Source organism: Podarcis tiliguerta, assembly GCF_965153285.1.
Source record: "Podarcis tiliguerta genome assembly, chromosome: 7".
In the NCBI taxonomy this organism is placed as follows: Eukaryota; Metazoa; Chordata; class Lepidosauria; order Squamata; family Lacertidae; genus Podarcis; species Podarcis tiliguerta.
Window position 1 is genome coordinate 84,882,935 of NC_139540.1, and position 14,279 is coordinate 84,897,213.

The following is a 14,279-nucleotide window of genomic DNA, read 5'->3' on the forward strand; positions in this document are numbered from 1 at the left end:
TGACAACCATATGTCAGGAGTGCTCTGATGGTGTTTCCTGCTTGGCAGGGGGTTGGACTCGATGGCCCTTGTGGTCTCTTCCAACTCTATGATTCTATGAGAATAAGGTCATAACCAGCCCTCCAGCCTGTTTCATGCTTGATGCAGACCTGAAAATTAGGGACAGCATCAGCCTCTGATTTGGCAGAAAGCCTGTATAGTAGTGCTGATGATTCAAATAAATATCTGGGCAGTTCACTTGCTACTCATGCTGCACATGTTGTGAATGTCTAACTTTCCAATCACTGCGCACTTATTTCAGGCAGAGATGCTGTATAAGAAAAACCCCAAACTTCTGAACCAACTTCAGTACTGTGAAAAACATGGCATCCCACTTGTTCTCATCATAGGGGGAGAGGAGCAGAAAGATGGAGTTGTGAAACTTCGGGATGTCTCTAGCAGGAAAGAGGTTGGTGTATCAAAGGCGGCTACCAGAATCCATTGATCTGTCACTCATTTAAAAAAAAAAGTTTATAGTTTGAATTTCCCTCAGTGGAAGATAATTAGTTTTGATAAATTATGCTAATCCCGTGTTCTCTATCTGCTTTTCAGATCATTGTTCCTAAGGAGAATTTCATAGAGGAGATCAAGAGGAGATTGGAAAAATAGAACCCTTTCATTTCATTTCTTTTCCCTTTTTTAAATCTGGCAGCTGTGTCCCCTCAGAGAATTTTGCTGGTCCGTAAAGCCACCTGGAGTTATTCAGCATTTTTGAAGAACTGGACTTTTGAGAAACGTGGAATACAGAACAGATGAGATAATGCTTTTATTGGGATAAATAACATTTAAGAAGCTGAAAGCAAGTTTTCACATTGCATTCAGTTGCCACCTTTTTCCACCCTGTTTTTGTGCCTTCAATAATGATTCTGGGAGATTCCCAGGTTTTGAGGCTATTTTATAGGAATTTGTTTGTGGAATCCAAATCATCTGTGTCTGAGAAATATATTGTAGTTTTGACCCTAAAATCAATAGTGGCAGTCAATGACTGATGCCAATTTCTAACCAGCATGAATTTGCTCTTATATCCACATTGCATAACTAAATCACAATGAAAATGTACAGGAATAGCATCTGATATTACAGCAACCAGGAATTACGTCTTCTATTTAATTACTTCTACTTTTATATGTGAAATCAGAATATTTCTCCTGAACAGGCAAAATATTAGGATTTCACGACCAGTTTACAGGGACAAAACTCTTGACAGCAAGTTAATGTCCTGATAGTATCTAAATATAACAGGTTCATTTACCTGAACCTAAGCTGGCAAAAAGCAAAACTTCTTTCTTTGGTCTTTGTTGGAGAGTACAGAAAAAGCAACATGAAATGTGGTACAGGTGCTCTTCCTTTCTGTTTTGCAAACACTCCACAGAAAACCTACGCACTGGACTGTGCCACATTGAACTGAATGAAAGGGAATAGTGAATTCTGCACTCACACAGAAGGGTTTGAATAGTTAATACTGAAACTTGCAGCCTTAGTTTTCCCCCCTCTAAAAACAACAACAGCCTTAGTTAGGACAAGGTGCTCCACAGTCGTTCGTGTCTCTTGGAACAACCAAAATAGTGTGATATCCGATGTTAGCCATGCTCTGTGTGACCCCATTGAAATAAATGGAATGAAGTTCATTAACAGCAGTAGGCCTACTCTGCATATGACTTACTATATATCTATATATATTTATATAAATAGTATTTAAATTATACTGTGTATAATGTACAGTTAGATGTTCTTAATGACATTGAATAACAATAATAATGAAAATCCCCCTAGTGGAGAAGTTTGTCATTGCTACTATTGTAGCTAACTTTTACTGAGTATTGTACAGTAATATCTCTGCGAATGTCCACCTCATCTAGCATCCATTCCGGCGAATGTCTGCGGCGAACCCGGAAGTACTGGAACGGGTTACTTCCGAGTTTGCCGCATGCGCAGGCCCACCAAATAGTGCTTCATGCATGTGCAGAAGTGCAAACTGCTCCGTGTGCGTGCGCAGATGCGGCACTTTGCCCTGCATCCTTTTCAGATAGCGGCCGGGGCTTCGGAATGGATCCCGGTCGCAAAACAAGGTATGACTGTATAGTGGTACCTTGGTTTATGAACTTAATCCGTTCTGGAAGTCCGTTCTTAAACCAAAGCATTCTTAAACCAAGGCATGCTTTCCCATAGCAGTGGGGGACTCAATTTACAAATGGAACACACTCAACAGGAAGCGGTACATGTTCTGCTTCCAAGGCAAAGTTCACAAAGCAAAACACAGACTTCCAGGTTTGCAGCATTCTTAATCCAAGTTGTTCATAAACTAAGCTGTTCTTAAACCAAGGAACCACTGTACAGGCAGTAACTGATTTGCACGAGGGTTACGTACCGGACCCCCATGCGCATTGGCGGGGCCCACATAATGCTGTCTCACCTGTCCCCGTCCTATCCCACCCCCTTTTGTGATGTTTTGTGGCATTTTCAGGTCACTTCCAGGTTTGGCACAATGCACATGTGCACAGTTACACACATATCAGAAATACATAAAATGGCCACTTCCTGTATCATGCACTCCTGTATATAGCAGAAAATTTAACTGTGATGCATGCACACAAATAAATACAAATCTAGTGGCAGCCTCATATCAAGCCCAAAGAAAGTCCATACGTTTAAAGCCTGCACACTTTCTTCTCTGGTACAGTCTCCACATTCTCTGAGCATGATGAGCCTATAAAATGTAAAGGTTGCTCATGTATTTTATTTTTTTAAAAAAGGACTATTCACTTAAAAATAAAATAATTCTGTAGGGTTTTTTTTTTTAATGTCTCTCTGTTGCTCTGATGATGGGCTGTTCTTTGATGTCACCAAGTTATGCCCCAGCTAAAAAAGATTGGCAAGTTAAATTAATGCCATAGGCTGAAATGGCAAAATTGACAAACTAAGAGGAAGAGACTACAATGAATTTAAGGAAGAATGAAAGATGTTTATTGCATATATACAATACATTGTACACAGGTTAATACATTAGCAGGGTTTTAGGACTACTTGTAATTTTGATATGAATGTGCAATAGGTAATTTAAATGCTTTCAATTTTAACAATGGGCGTGTGGTATGTTGATTAATAAAGGAACCAAGGAAGGGACTTGGAGGAAGTCAGTCTGTTTTGTTTTGATTTGTTTTGATTTTGTATTGTTTTTTATTTGTGGTGTTTGGTTTTTTGAAAATTAATAAAATGTTATCAAGTTATGCCCAAGCGGGCTGACTTGCATGGACATTTTCACACGGAGCAACCTGTCTGAAATTTATGGCCATTCCACCGAAACAGCTCACTTTCATCTTCAGTTCTAAGCCCCATGGAACACAGCAGAACTTACTTCACATTAATGTGCCTAGATTCCACCTGTTAACTACAGTAAATCCTGCAGGACAGAATTGAAAATAAACTCCATTGAGCTCTATTCATGTTAAATTAGGAGAGGTTCAGATGCAAAGACTGTTTTCATTCAATGCCAAGTTCCTCAGGGTGAACTGTATTAGTCTGTTACAGCAGAAATGGTCATAGCGGGTAGCGCTGTGGGTTAAACCACAGAGCCTAGGACTTGCCGATCAGAAGGTCGGCGGTTCGAATCCCCTCGACAGGGTGAGCTCCCGTTGCTCAGTCCCTGCTCCTGCCAACCTAGCAGTTCAAAAGCACATCAAAGTGCAAGTAGATAAATAGGTACCGCTCCGGCGGGAAGGTAAACAGTGTTTCCGTGCGCTGCTCTGGTTCGCCAGAAGCGGCTTAGTCATGCTGGCCACATGACCCGGAAGCTGTATGCCGGCTCCCTAAGCCAATAAAGCAAGATGAGCGCCGCAACCCCAGAGTCGGTCACAACTGGACCTAATGGTCAAGGGTCCCTTTACCTTTACCTTTTAACCTTGCTATGCCTGTCTAGGGGCCATCTGTTTTTGGAGCAGGGGCCCGGTAGGAATTTTGCCAGTTGGCTGATTGGCTGGTGCCACTTGGTTTTTGCCTACTGTGTAGCAAATTGTCGCAACTTTGTAAGGTTTACCTTTACCTTACAATCCTATACACACATTTGTGTAAGCCCCATCAAATTGAGTAGACTATCAAGACGCACTCACTTGGCGACAGCAGTCCCGTACCTCCAGCGACACACATCCAATGGACCTGTGTGCATGCTAATAGCAGAGTCAGCGAGAAGCCAAACTGTCCAGATATGTGGCATCAAGTATTTTATTATTTACAGCAAATTAAGTAAAAGAACATAACTAGCAGTGCGAGTTACATCTCACACAATCATCCTCTCTGAGAGAGAAGAACAAAGAACAGAAATTTTACAACCTTCCGTTCCCACACATACAATCATAACAAATTATATCATCCGGTCATGCGACCTCTGCAATAGTTGCACTGGAAACACTGACATACACATGTGTAAGATCACAGGGTTAGTCAGCAACTTTGTACACAATTGCCTAGGAGTGGCTCCTCTGAGCCCAGTGGGTTTTTGAATCCAAGCAGATGTGCATAGGATTGCATGGTTAAATACAAGACTCAGTTGGAAGATATTTTCCATACAGCAAGTGGTGTTAGCTTGTTGCAACAAAATTAGCAGTCTTTCAGCACCTTAGAAACTGACATTTATTATTTAAGCTTTATTGGACTGCATTACAATTCATATGCTTGAAATGCTGAGTTACACACTGGGTCTGAGGGAAACTAAATGGGAAAATTCAGCAACAGTGATAATTATGTGATTTATTATTACTACTATTATTAATGTAACAGTTGCTGATAACACAGGCATCCTGGCATAGTAGTAATCAGGTCTCGGTTCCGATTTCTGAATGAAGTTCTACCAGACCAGAAATTAATGAACACGACTCAACAGGTCTCATTTTGAGTAAGCATTAGTGAGCATGCAACCCTCAGTCCCACAAGCAAACCTCTCAAATGAATTCTGCAGTTTCAGCGTTGCAGTCTTCCTTTTAGTATCGTTTCCCAAATAAGGGATATTTTAATATTAACCACTTTCCTCCTTTCCCCTTGTATGTTGCATATGGTTTTGGGGAGTTTTATAAAGCCTGCAGGCAGAGACAGTCTTGTTTTTATCGATATGGTAATTCCACTTTAGGGGCCTTTTTTGGCTGAAGAGAGGAGTACCAAATGCTCTAAGGAAATATTTTTTATTTTTATTGCCAGAGTATCCTGGAAGGCTGAAATGTCCCCTCACTGTTTAAACACACACAGCCATTTCTGATGTCAGACTTGGGAGCTAAATATACGCACATGGGTTCAGAGAAGGGGACATGTAAACAATGGGCTATCGCGTCACTTCCTGTCTCTCATTCTTTCATTTCCCGCCCCGCCCCTCCCCGTGCCATTCCGAGCCCGTCTTGCATCAGCCTCCCGGACGCCAGCCGAAGACTGACGTGCGGGCAGCTCTCGGGGCATCGACGCGAGCCAGTGCGCCTGCTCAGAAGCCGGCCTCGCCTGCGCGTGGCTGAATGCCCCGCCCCCTAAAGAGCGGGCAGCCCTCGCAGCCTCCGTACAGGCGACTGCGCATGCTCGGAGGCGCTGAGGTAGCGAGCTAGGAAGAACCGAGGCGCCGGCGGCCCCTTTTCCCTTTCAGCCGCTGAGCGAGGCGGGCGGCGGTGGCCATGGCTGAGGAGGAGTCGCTGAGGAAGCAGGCCGACTTGGTGCGGCGCCTGAAGCAGGACAAGGCCCCCCAGGAGGAGGTGAGGCGGGGCGGGGGGTGGCCCTCATATTTCAGGCCGAAGGTGGGCGGGCGGCGCCCCGGCAGAGGCTGCGGGGAAGAGCGGCCGCCGCCGCCGCCTCCTTCCTTCCTTCCTTCCTTGCCTGGCCCTGTCATTTGGGACGCGGGCGCGGAGGCCCCCGCGGCGCTAACAGCCTGGAAGAAGCGACCCAGAGGTTTCCGCGCAAGTCGTTATCGGGGGCGAAAAAGATGGATCTCTACAGGATAAAATATATACACATACTGTATACGTAATTAGGAAACGGGGACCTTATTATTATTATTCTATGTTTCCCCCTGACTAGGTCTCAGCATGGACATGTCAAAATTAATAGACCTAATTTATCACAGAATTTTAGAGTGGGAAGGGATCGCCCAGGTGTCATCTAGTCCAACCCCCTGCATTGCAGGAATTTCAGCTAAAGCATCCTTGACAGATGCTTAAAAGCCTCCAAGGAAGGAGAGTTTTCCTCTGTTTTTCTTTCTCCTTCCTCTCCCTCTTTAGCAAGCGAGTTCTAACACACATCAATTAAAATAAGCAATTTGTAAATGGATCCAAACTGTTTTAAATCCATCTTATGCTGAAAGATTTGTATTTCGTAAAATGACCATAGGAGAGAGGCTTCACCCACAGCAGGATTTGCCATTATTGGTGAGTTTTAATGGATTGAGGATGGTATCAGGGTTAGAGTATTCACCATTACCAAACTTACTTAAGTAAAGCTATTGTATAAATACAAAGTAGATAAAAGCTGTGTAACTTGGATTGATTAAAAAATGTTACCTTTCAGATTGCAGAGCAGGTGGCAAAGCTGTTGGACATGAAGGCAAAAATATGTCCTGAAGAAGACAGACCTAAGTTTGTCCTCAAGACACCAAAGGTAAACCTTTTAGCCCCACCCTACCCCACCCATATTGTGATAAGCACCAGTGCATGGCAGAGCAGAATTCCTTCGTGTACAGTACACTCTCATTTTCTCAAGTGTGCACATTTTTATGCAAATGAAAGCTTATGAGGGTTTAGGAAGACTGTCTTGTGATTTCCATTCCGATGGCTCAAGTCATGTCCTCCTGGAATCTAACATGTCTTTCAGTGAAACTATAGGGGATTTATATGTTGCTCCTACCCCTGCAAACTACCCCTGTGTATTTAGAAGTGAGCCCCACTCTCTTCTGTGGGTCTTGTAAGTGTACATAGCAGGGGTGTGGAACCTAAATCCTGTGAATTGAATGCAGTATTTCAGTCCTCTTATATCTGGCCTTTTTTTATACATCCCAAGCTGCCCTCCTTCCTCGGGCTACTCCCCTCACTGTGGAGTCCTATATCCTCAAACTGGGATCAGTTTTCTTTGAAGCCTCCAGCAATATAGGAGATGTGAAAGGACTCAGACCTGATGCTCCATAAATGTCCCTACAAGGTGTTATAGCTTTAGCTGACCTTTTCTCAGTCTTTTCCATCTTTACTATTTGAGTTGAGGTAACCAGAGCTATACACAATATTCCAAATGTGATCTTACTGTAGATTTATATAACAGTATTATGATATTGGCAGTTTTATTTCCAATCCCTTTCCAATCATTCCTAACATGAAATTTGCCCTTTTTGCAGGTGTTGCACATTGGGTTGATTTCCACATCAAGCTTTCCACTATGGATTGCATCCAAAGCAGTGCCAGTAGAGCTCACTGGCACTTCCATTTCCTCCCCTCTGCCCCATGCCCTCCCAAAATCTTCTCCAGAGAGTCCACCAATCTCCCAGAGGTGATTTTGAGGACTGGGTGAGGGGGCTACAGAAGAGAGGAGGATTAAGTTCCATTCCACTAGTGCATGCTTCTTTCAAATAAAAATAAGTAATTTGTAGTCCAGTTTAGGAATAGACTAAAGTTACTGTATAGTTGATTAACTTGCCAATGACAGCTTTTAACCCTATGGTTTCATTAATTTGGAACAGTGACCTGATGACCGAAGTGCATCTCCTGCTGCAGCTTATATGTGTCAAGGGTGCTGTGATTTGCTACTGGCAATGCTATCCCATTCATGTTTCAATGTGCTTTGCTGTGCTGGTGCAAGATGCAGACTGGATCCAGGGATAACGAATAGGACACTGACTAAACTGGCCATTTCTCCCTCTCTCACCAAGAGAACTTTCCTACCCAATTCTGCCCTTTCCCAGTGCAGCTAGGCTACTTTAGCTGCATATAACAAATACTTTGCACTGCTGCACCAAATTCTAAATGAGTTCAGAGGTTTAGCATAGTAATTAGCTGCATTGCACCAGTGCAAGGGGACTTACATTGTAATCTTCCTGCTTGTGCAGTTCTTACCAAAAAGTAGGATCCTAACTTTCATGTAGTACTGAGTGGCCACTTTATCTTCAAAGACCATACGTTGTTGGAATCAGTGCTGTGACTTACGGGGTGGGGGGCTATCCGGGTTCTTGCCCCAGGTGAAGCCTCTAGAAGGGCGCCATTGAGGCTCCCATCCTGTGTGGGTGGTTGTACGGAAATGCGGGTGGGAGGTGCCAACTCGGTCTTTGACCTGGATGAAATAAAGCCTAGTTTCGCCCCTGGTTGAAATAGACAATTGGGAAGTGTTGGCCTTGAAGAAAATCTGCACCGGCCTTCTTCCAGGTATATATCTGTTTAAGCAGAGATATGGAACTATGGCTCTCCTGATGTTCTTGTACTGCAACTCCCATCATTGTAGGCCATACAAATTGGGGCTGATGGGAGTTGTGGAGTCCAGCAACCACAGGTTTCCCATTCCTGTCCTAAAGGATCATGTTCACAATCTGGGTGTTTATTGATCCAGCACAATCATTAGACAAATTCCATCCACTTCAGCTGTTATACCTGCTGCAACCATACCTGAGTGGAGATAGCAACCTTCTCATTAGACTGTTAAAATGCATTGTTTGTGGTACTGCCCTTAATTATGGTTGGGGAACTGTTGCTGATCCTAAACAGGACTGCAAGATAACTGGGACAGGACATTTTCATTATATTATGCTAGTGCTTTATCAGATTCACTGGCTCCCAGTCTGCTTCCGATTCTGAGCCCTGTTTTGATTTTATCATCTTGGGACTAGACTACCTGAAGGATTGCCTTTCATATATACCTCCCTGATCCTTCAAGTCCTCTTCTGAAGCTGTATTCCATGTGTTCCTATCAAGGAAACTGAAGCAGATGGCTGCTTGGAAGAGGGCCTTGTTACATCGACACCTCAGCTTCCATTTTTTGTGGGTTTTTGGTGGCATGTGGAAGACTTGTTTATTTACCTAGACTTTTAAAAAACATCTTGCATTTTTGAAAAAGTTACATTTCACTTTATAATCTGAGCTGCTAGTATGGTTTCATTTTTCCACTTTTCAAAGGATAAGTTTTTAAGGCTTTGTCTTACTGTTTTGGAATTCCCCAACATCCTGTTTTTCCAATATGTTTTGGAACAGGAACCATCATTCTCATTTTGATAAACGCTGTACTTGAACAGCACAAAGACTTTGAGGAAAGGGTGTTACCAACTAATCTAGAAGACATTGAACTTGTTTCTTTGGATTTACTGTTGGCTTTTTTTAATTCTCCACTCAAATCTGGATGGGTTCCAGCTCCATGACAGGAGGTTGAATGGAGTAACTGAGAGACAGGGTTTTTCTAGACCAAGTCATGCCATCCCCTCCAGAGGTAGTTATTGCACAGCTTTATCATGCCAGATCCCAGATTCTGCCCACTGACATCTCTCTGAGGGGGCAGTGACCACAGCAGTTCTATATATGACTGCCACACTGCATAAATTTATCTGCGTAAATCAGAGGCAGCCTGATCCCATCCAGCCATGTTCATCAGACATTCTAAGGCAGACTAGTTCATCTCTGCAGAAACATCCTTTGGCAGGAGGTTGCTCCAGCAGCTTCTGTCACAGGGTTCTCCCCCAACCTTCTGGTGGGTACTGCTTTGTTTCATTCGTTTCTTGAGTGCTCCAGTCAAGAGGTTTCCTTTTCCTTATATACAGTATTGTTCTTTATTGAAATTGGTTACCTTTTAAAAGTTATGGCTACCACCTGGGAGGAAGGTTCCCTCCTGTTCCAGCTGGCCACTACCATAGTTGTTATAAACTTTGGCCCCTGCCTACCAGAAGATGAATTAATCCTTTCCAATATGTTCTACTCTCCACTGACAAGAAAAACGCTTTACAGAAATCCCTACTCTCCATTTTCCATTTACTGTATCTCAAATACAGCTGTTATAAAATCTTGCTGCCACTAGAGGATGCTCTTGCACAAATAACACACTGCTTCATAAATACTGTTTTTCCACACTGGGTTCTGAAAAAAAGACTGAAGTTCAGCATGATTGTGTGTAGGCGCACACTAGACTAGCCCAGAGACATCCTGGCCCTTCGTTCTAAGTGTTCAGAGCCATCATTTTGTTTCTGGTTGGTGGAACTTAAGGTTCTAGTTTTTAAAAAGTCGGTACATCAGGCCTGAAGCTTGTCTATCCCTGCCTACTGTGCCACAAGCCTCTTCCTTGTTTGGGTTGTAACTGGCTAGTACAGTATGGCAATTGCTAGGTCAGAACTGGGTTGGTAAGATCTGGATACTATCACAAGCAGCCACATTTAAACCCCAGCTCAATATAAAAATTCATGTAGAATGTAATAAAGGTAAGAGCTAGTTTTCCTTGTTAATTTGTTTCCTAGCTTAGTTGGCTTTTTAGGTTTTGAAGCTTGAAAACTTTATGTTGAATTCCACTTCCACTTGGAATTCCAAAGTTTGGCACAGTTCCTTTGCCTTTGATAACTGTTTAGATATTTACCCTCACAAAACAGATTGCAACCTCAACTGTAACATGTAGCAGTATAAGATTTTAAGATTCTAAATTATTAAAATAAAAACAATGACATTTTAAACCTGCAGGGAGGAAAACAATTGCTGATCACAGCATCATAAAACCCCAATGCAGACTGGAGAAAAATAGTTAGCAGACTATTTTTAATTAATTTAGACTATATAATATATAGTTGTTTTAAAGCTTTGCTGGTTTTATATATGAGTTACCTGCGCTTTAGTGTTGATTTTATAGTTTGATTAAGCATCTCAACTTTTTCAAAATATATACAAGGTGGCTTACAAACATGTTGAATTGCTTATTTGCATTCTTATCAGGAATAGACCTCCACATGTAGGTCTTCCACCCTAGAACAAAGTAACAGACTTCTTCCTTCTGACTGATAACTGTTTAGATTTTGGCTGCCTTGTCAGGGGGACAAAAAGCAAGGCAGCTTATAAGGAAAATAAAAATATAATATTCATGAGGACCCTCCCTTTAGGGGTCATTGGTGGTAGATGACCCTGTTTAGGGGTGGGGAGTCCTAGGGCAAAGTCATAACTTTAAAACCTTTTCTTAAACCACAAATTCTTTTGCCTTTCTGCTCAGGTAAGATCCTACCAGCACCATGTTCTAGAAGAGCTGTCATGGAATTTCTTCCCATTACTGAGTGCTGAAAATGGTGCACCACTTTGCCTACCTTCTCTGTTCACTTTGCCTGAACATAGCATGCATTCCATGGAACAGAAGTCCATCAGGTTGTCTTCTGTTCTGGACTTTCAGGGTACCCGGGATTACAGTCCCAAGCAGATGGCAATCAGAGACAGAGTCTTCAGCGTCATCATCGATTGCTTCAAACGCCATGGAGCTGAGACAATAGATACTCCAGTATTTGAACTAAAGGTGAGAGGGGGCAGCAGGGGGAATAGGGCAACTGAGGAAAGGTACTGGTAGAAGTGTCAAGCGTTAGTCCAGAAGTCAGACATAGATTCCAAGTTCTAAAACATAATAACACCAGAAGGGGGAATAAAGAAATTTTTAAAGAGCCAGTGTCACACTGAATTTCCTTCCTGTGGAATTACTTCCTACACTTAGGCTGCAGTCCTACACCTGCTCAGGAATGTCACACTGAACCCAGTGAGGCTTCTGACTAGGTATGTATAGGATTGCAGTGTCAGTTTTACATTTATTTAGTTTATTTGGTTTATTATTCTGTTGGTTTTTGTTATATACATTTTGTAAGGGGCACTTTCATAGGGAAGAAGAAAAGTTGGGTGGAAAGAATACAGATTTTATTAAGGTCCCTCCCCATGCACCTTACAGCTTTATAAGAGCAAATTTGCCTGAATATGCATTTGTTTTGCCCTATAAAAACCTATTGCTTACCATAACTCTTTACTTGCCTTTGATTTATTTTATGTTTTCTATCTCCTCTCCCGTCCCTTACTTTTTAGGAAACTTTGACAGGGAAGTATGGAGAAGATTCCAAGCTGATCTATGATCTGAAAGATCAGGGGGGAGAGCTCCTATCTCTTCGCTATGATTTAACTGTATCCTTAAATCCCATGCTCCTAGCTTGGGCAGAAAACTGCTCTTCAGCAAACGAGGAACATCTGCACTTATTCCAATTAAAAAACGCAGGTTTTTTATTACTCAAGCTAAGTAGATTCAGAAACTTTTGGAACATCATTTTGATGGCACAATTCTTTTTAAAAACAAACATTTTTTTTGTCACTTTGTCACAAGCGTGGAAACAGGCAGTGACGTGCAAAAATTGAGGTAATAAGTGTACTTTGGGTCATGCAGACTAGCAGGTTTTGTACAATCCTGTTTTTTGAAAGAGGAGGTCACAGTTGATGCTGAATCACAGGAACCATTGTTGCTCTCAATTTTTAGGAGTATTTGCATATATTTTTTTAAATGGTGTGCCTCATTTAAAGAAGTATAAGCTTTTCAAAAGTGAATGTGCAGCATTGCCTGTATTCATTTACACATCTTGTTCTTTTTGCCTCCTGATGTCAGCTAGCAGATGCCAAGTCATTTCTTCAGCTCATTTCAACCCACTAGATCAAATGCATCCAGAAGTATAGGTTGAATTATATACATTAGGATTTTAGATGTTTTCCTTAGCCTTCTCTTCTCAGGTTCCATTTGCTCGTTTTCTGGCTATGAACAAAATTACCAATATTAAACGTTACCATATTGCTAAGGTCTACAGGCGGGACAACCCAGCCATGACAAAAGGCCGATACAGAGAGTTCTACCAGTGTGTGAGTATCTGTAGGATGGCCTTAAAGCGTATATGGCTCTAATTGGTTTCCTGCTCGTTCCTCCCTTCTCATTCTGCATATAACATTTTTGCTCTACTTCCTTCTCCCAGTCAGACCCAGCTGGTGCCTTTCCCATTTCCCCCTGTGGTTGGCTGTCATGTCTTTCTCCTACCTGAATTGCTTCCAGAGCTTAAAATACAGTAATGTAACACCCAGAGTGTTTTGTAGTTATCCTCAACCCCCCTGCCCTTTTTCTACAGGAACACTTCCCTTGATTCAGTGAAAGCCTGGTGAAAATACCTTAAAGGTAGTGGGACACACAAGCAATTGTTTTCATTTTGACTGACAACTATAGGAGGACCTGGAACAGCTGCCTAAAAAGATATAGTCACTATAGTGGCTAGGCTGTCGACTGACAATCAGCTGCTTCAGGAATGGAGGGAAGGGCTGCCTTAAAGAAATAAGGAAAATAACACTGCCTGGAGGGAGAAGGTGGAAAACTCCCTGTTTTCTGGTTTCCTTTCCAGATTTCCTTTATTCTAGAGTTTATTGGAGTTCTACGGATTCCAGTTCTTTTGTTTTTAAGTGCAATCAGCCATGAAATCTCACAGCAGGAAACCTGGAGAACACTTTTAAGTGGACTCAGTGGGAGGAAGTTAGGGATGCAGCAAGCAGAGCCAAACAAGCAAGCCCCTCACCCCGTGTTGTAGTACTCTGTTCAGGCACAATGTCTGAACTGGGCTTTTATCTCCTTTCTGTTGATATGCTGCTTTGTACGTTCATAAATGGTGCTGTATAAATGATATACTGCTGTGCCTACATGCTTGTTTACTGGCTGCCACCAAAGTGCAGTTAACTGACATTTTGTCCTAATTTGTCTGGATACATTCACTATGCTTTCTCAGCCTTGATTTGCCTCAACATTTTTTAATCATCTTTGGCACCTTTTTATATTTGTGGGTACCTTGATATGAAAAAAGATACTTGAATGTGTGCCTTGTTCTAAATCCCAAATGACTGACAATCCATGCTGCTATTATTTTTTACCTGCCCTTCACCATAGAGTTCCAAGGCAGGTTACAAGAATATAAATATGCAATGTTAAAATTGGTTTAAACAACTGCCTTGCTTTGCTGTCAAGACTTGGGGAAGATGTGAACTATGTATCGAGCAACCTACGCGTCTGTCACTCAGGTGGATGCTTTATGCTTTAAGGGTTTTCACATCTGCAATTTGTGCCCCAGGATTTTGACATTGCTGGCCAGTATGACCCCATGATTCCTGATGCGGAGTGCCTGAAGATTATTCATGAGATCCTGAGTGCCCTACAAATAGGAGCATTTGTTATCAAGGTGAGAACAAGTCTAGAAATCTAGAGCAGTTTTATCCAGAATGTACACAAAATAC

The 14,279-nt window shown here is 42.3% G+C and overlaps 1 protein-coding gene across 7 annotated transcripts in view; it reads left to right on the forward strand.

The window, feature by feature from the left end:
* Positions 1-14,279, forward strand: part of HARS1 (histidyl-tRNA synthetase 1) — a 38,578-nt gene that overhangs the window by 13,382 nt on the left and 10,917 nt on the right. For 6 of the 7 annotated variants that reach the window (XM_083448748.1, XM_083448750.1, XM_083448751.1 and 3 more), the window contains exons 13-14: positions 302-448; positions 592-3,176. In XM_083448748.1, the coding sequence (XP_083304874.1) occupies positions 302-448; positions 592-648 (204 nt within the window). In that variant the 3' untranslated portion in view covers positions 649-3,176. Of the gene's footprint in view, positions 1-301; positions 449-591; positions 5,763-6,570; positions 6,661-11,385; positions 11,506-12,056; positions 12,153-12,746; positions 12,873-14,116; positions 14,225-14,279 lie in introns of those variants that run through there. The other variant, XM_083448754.1, reaches the window with a different exon arrangement.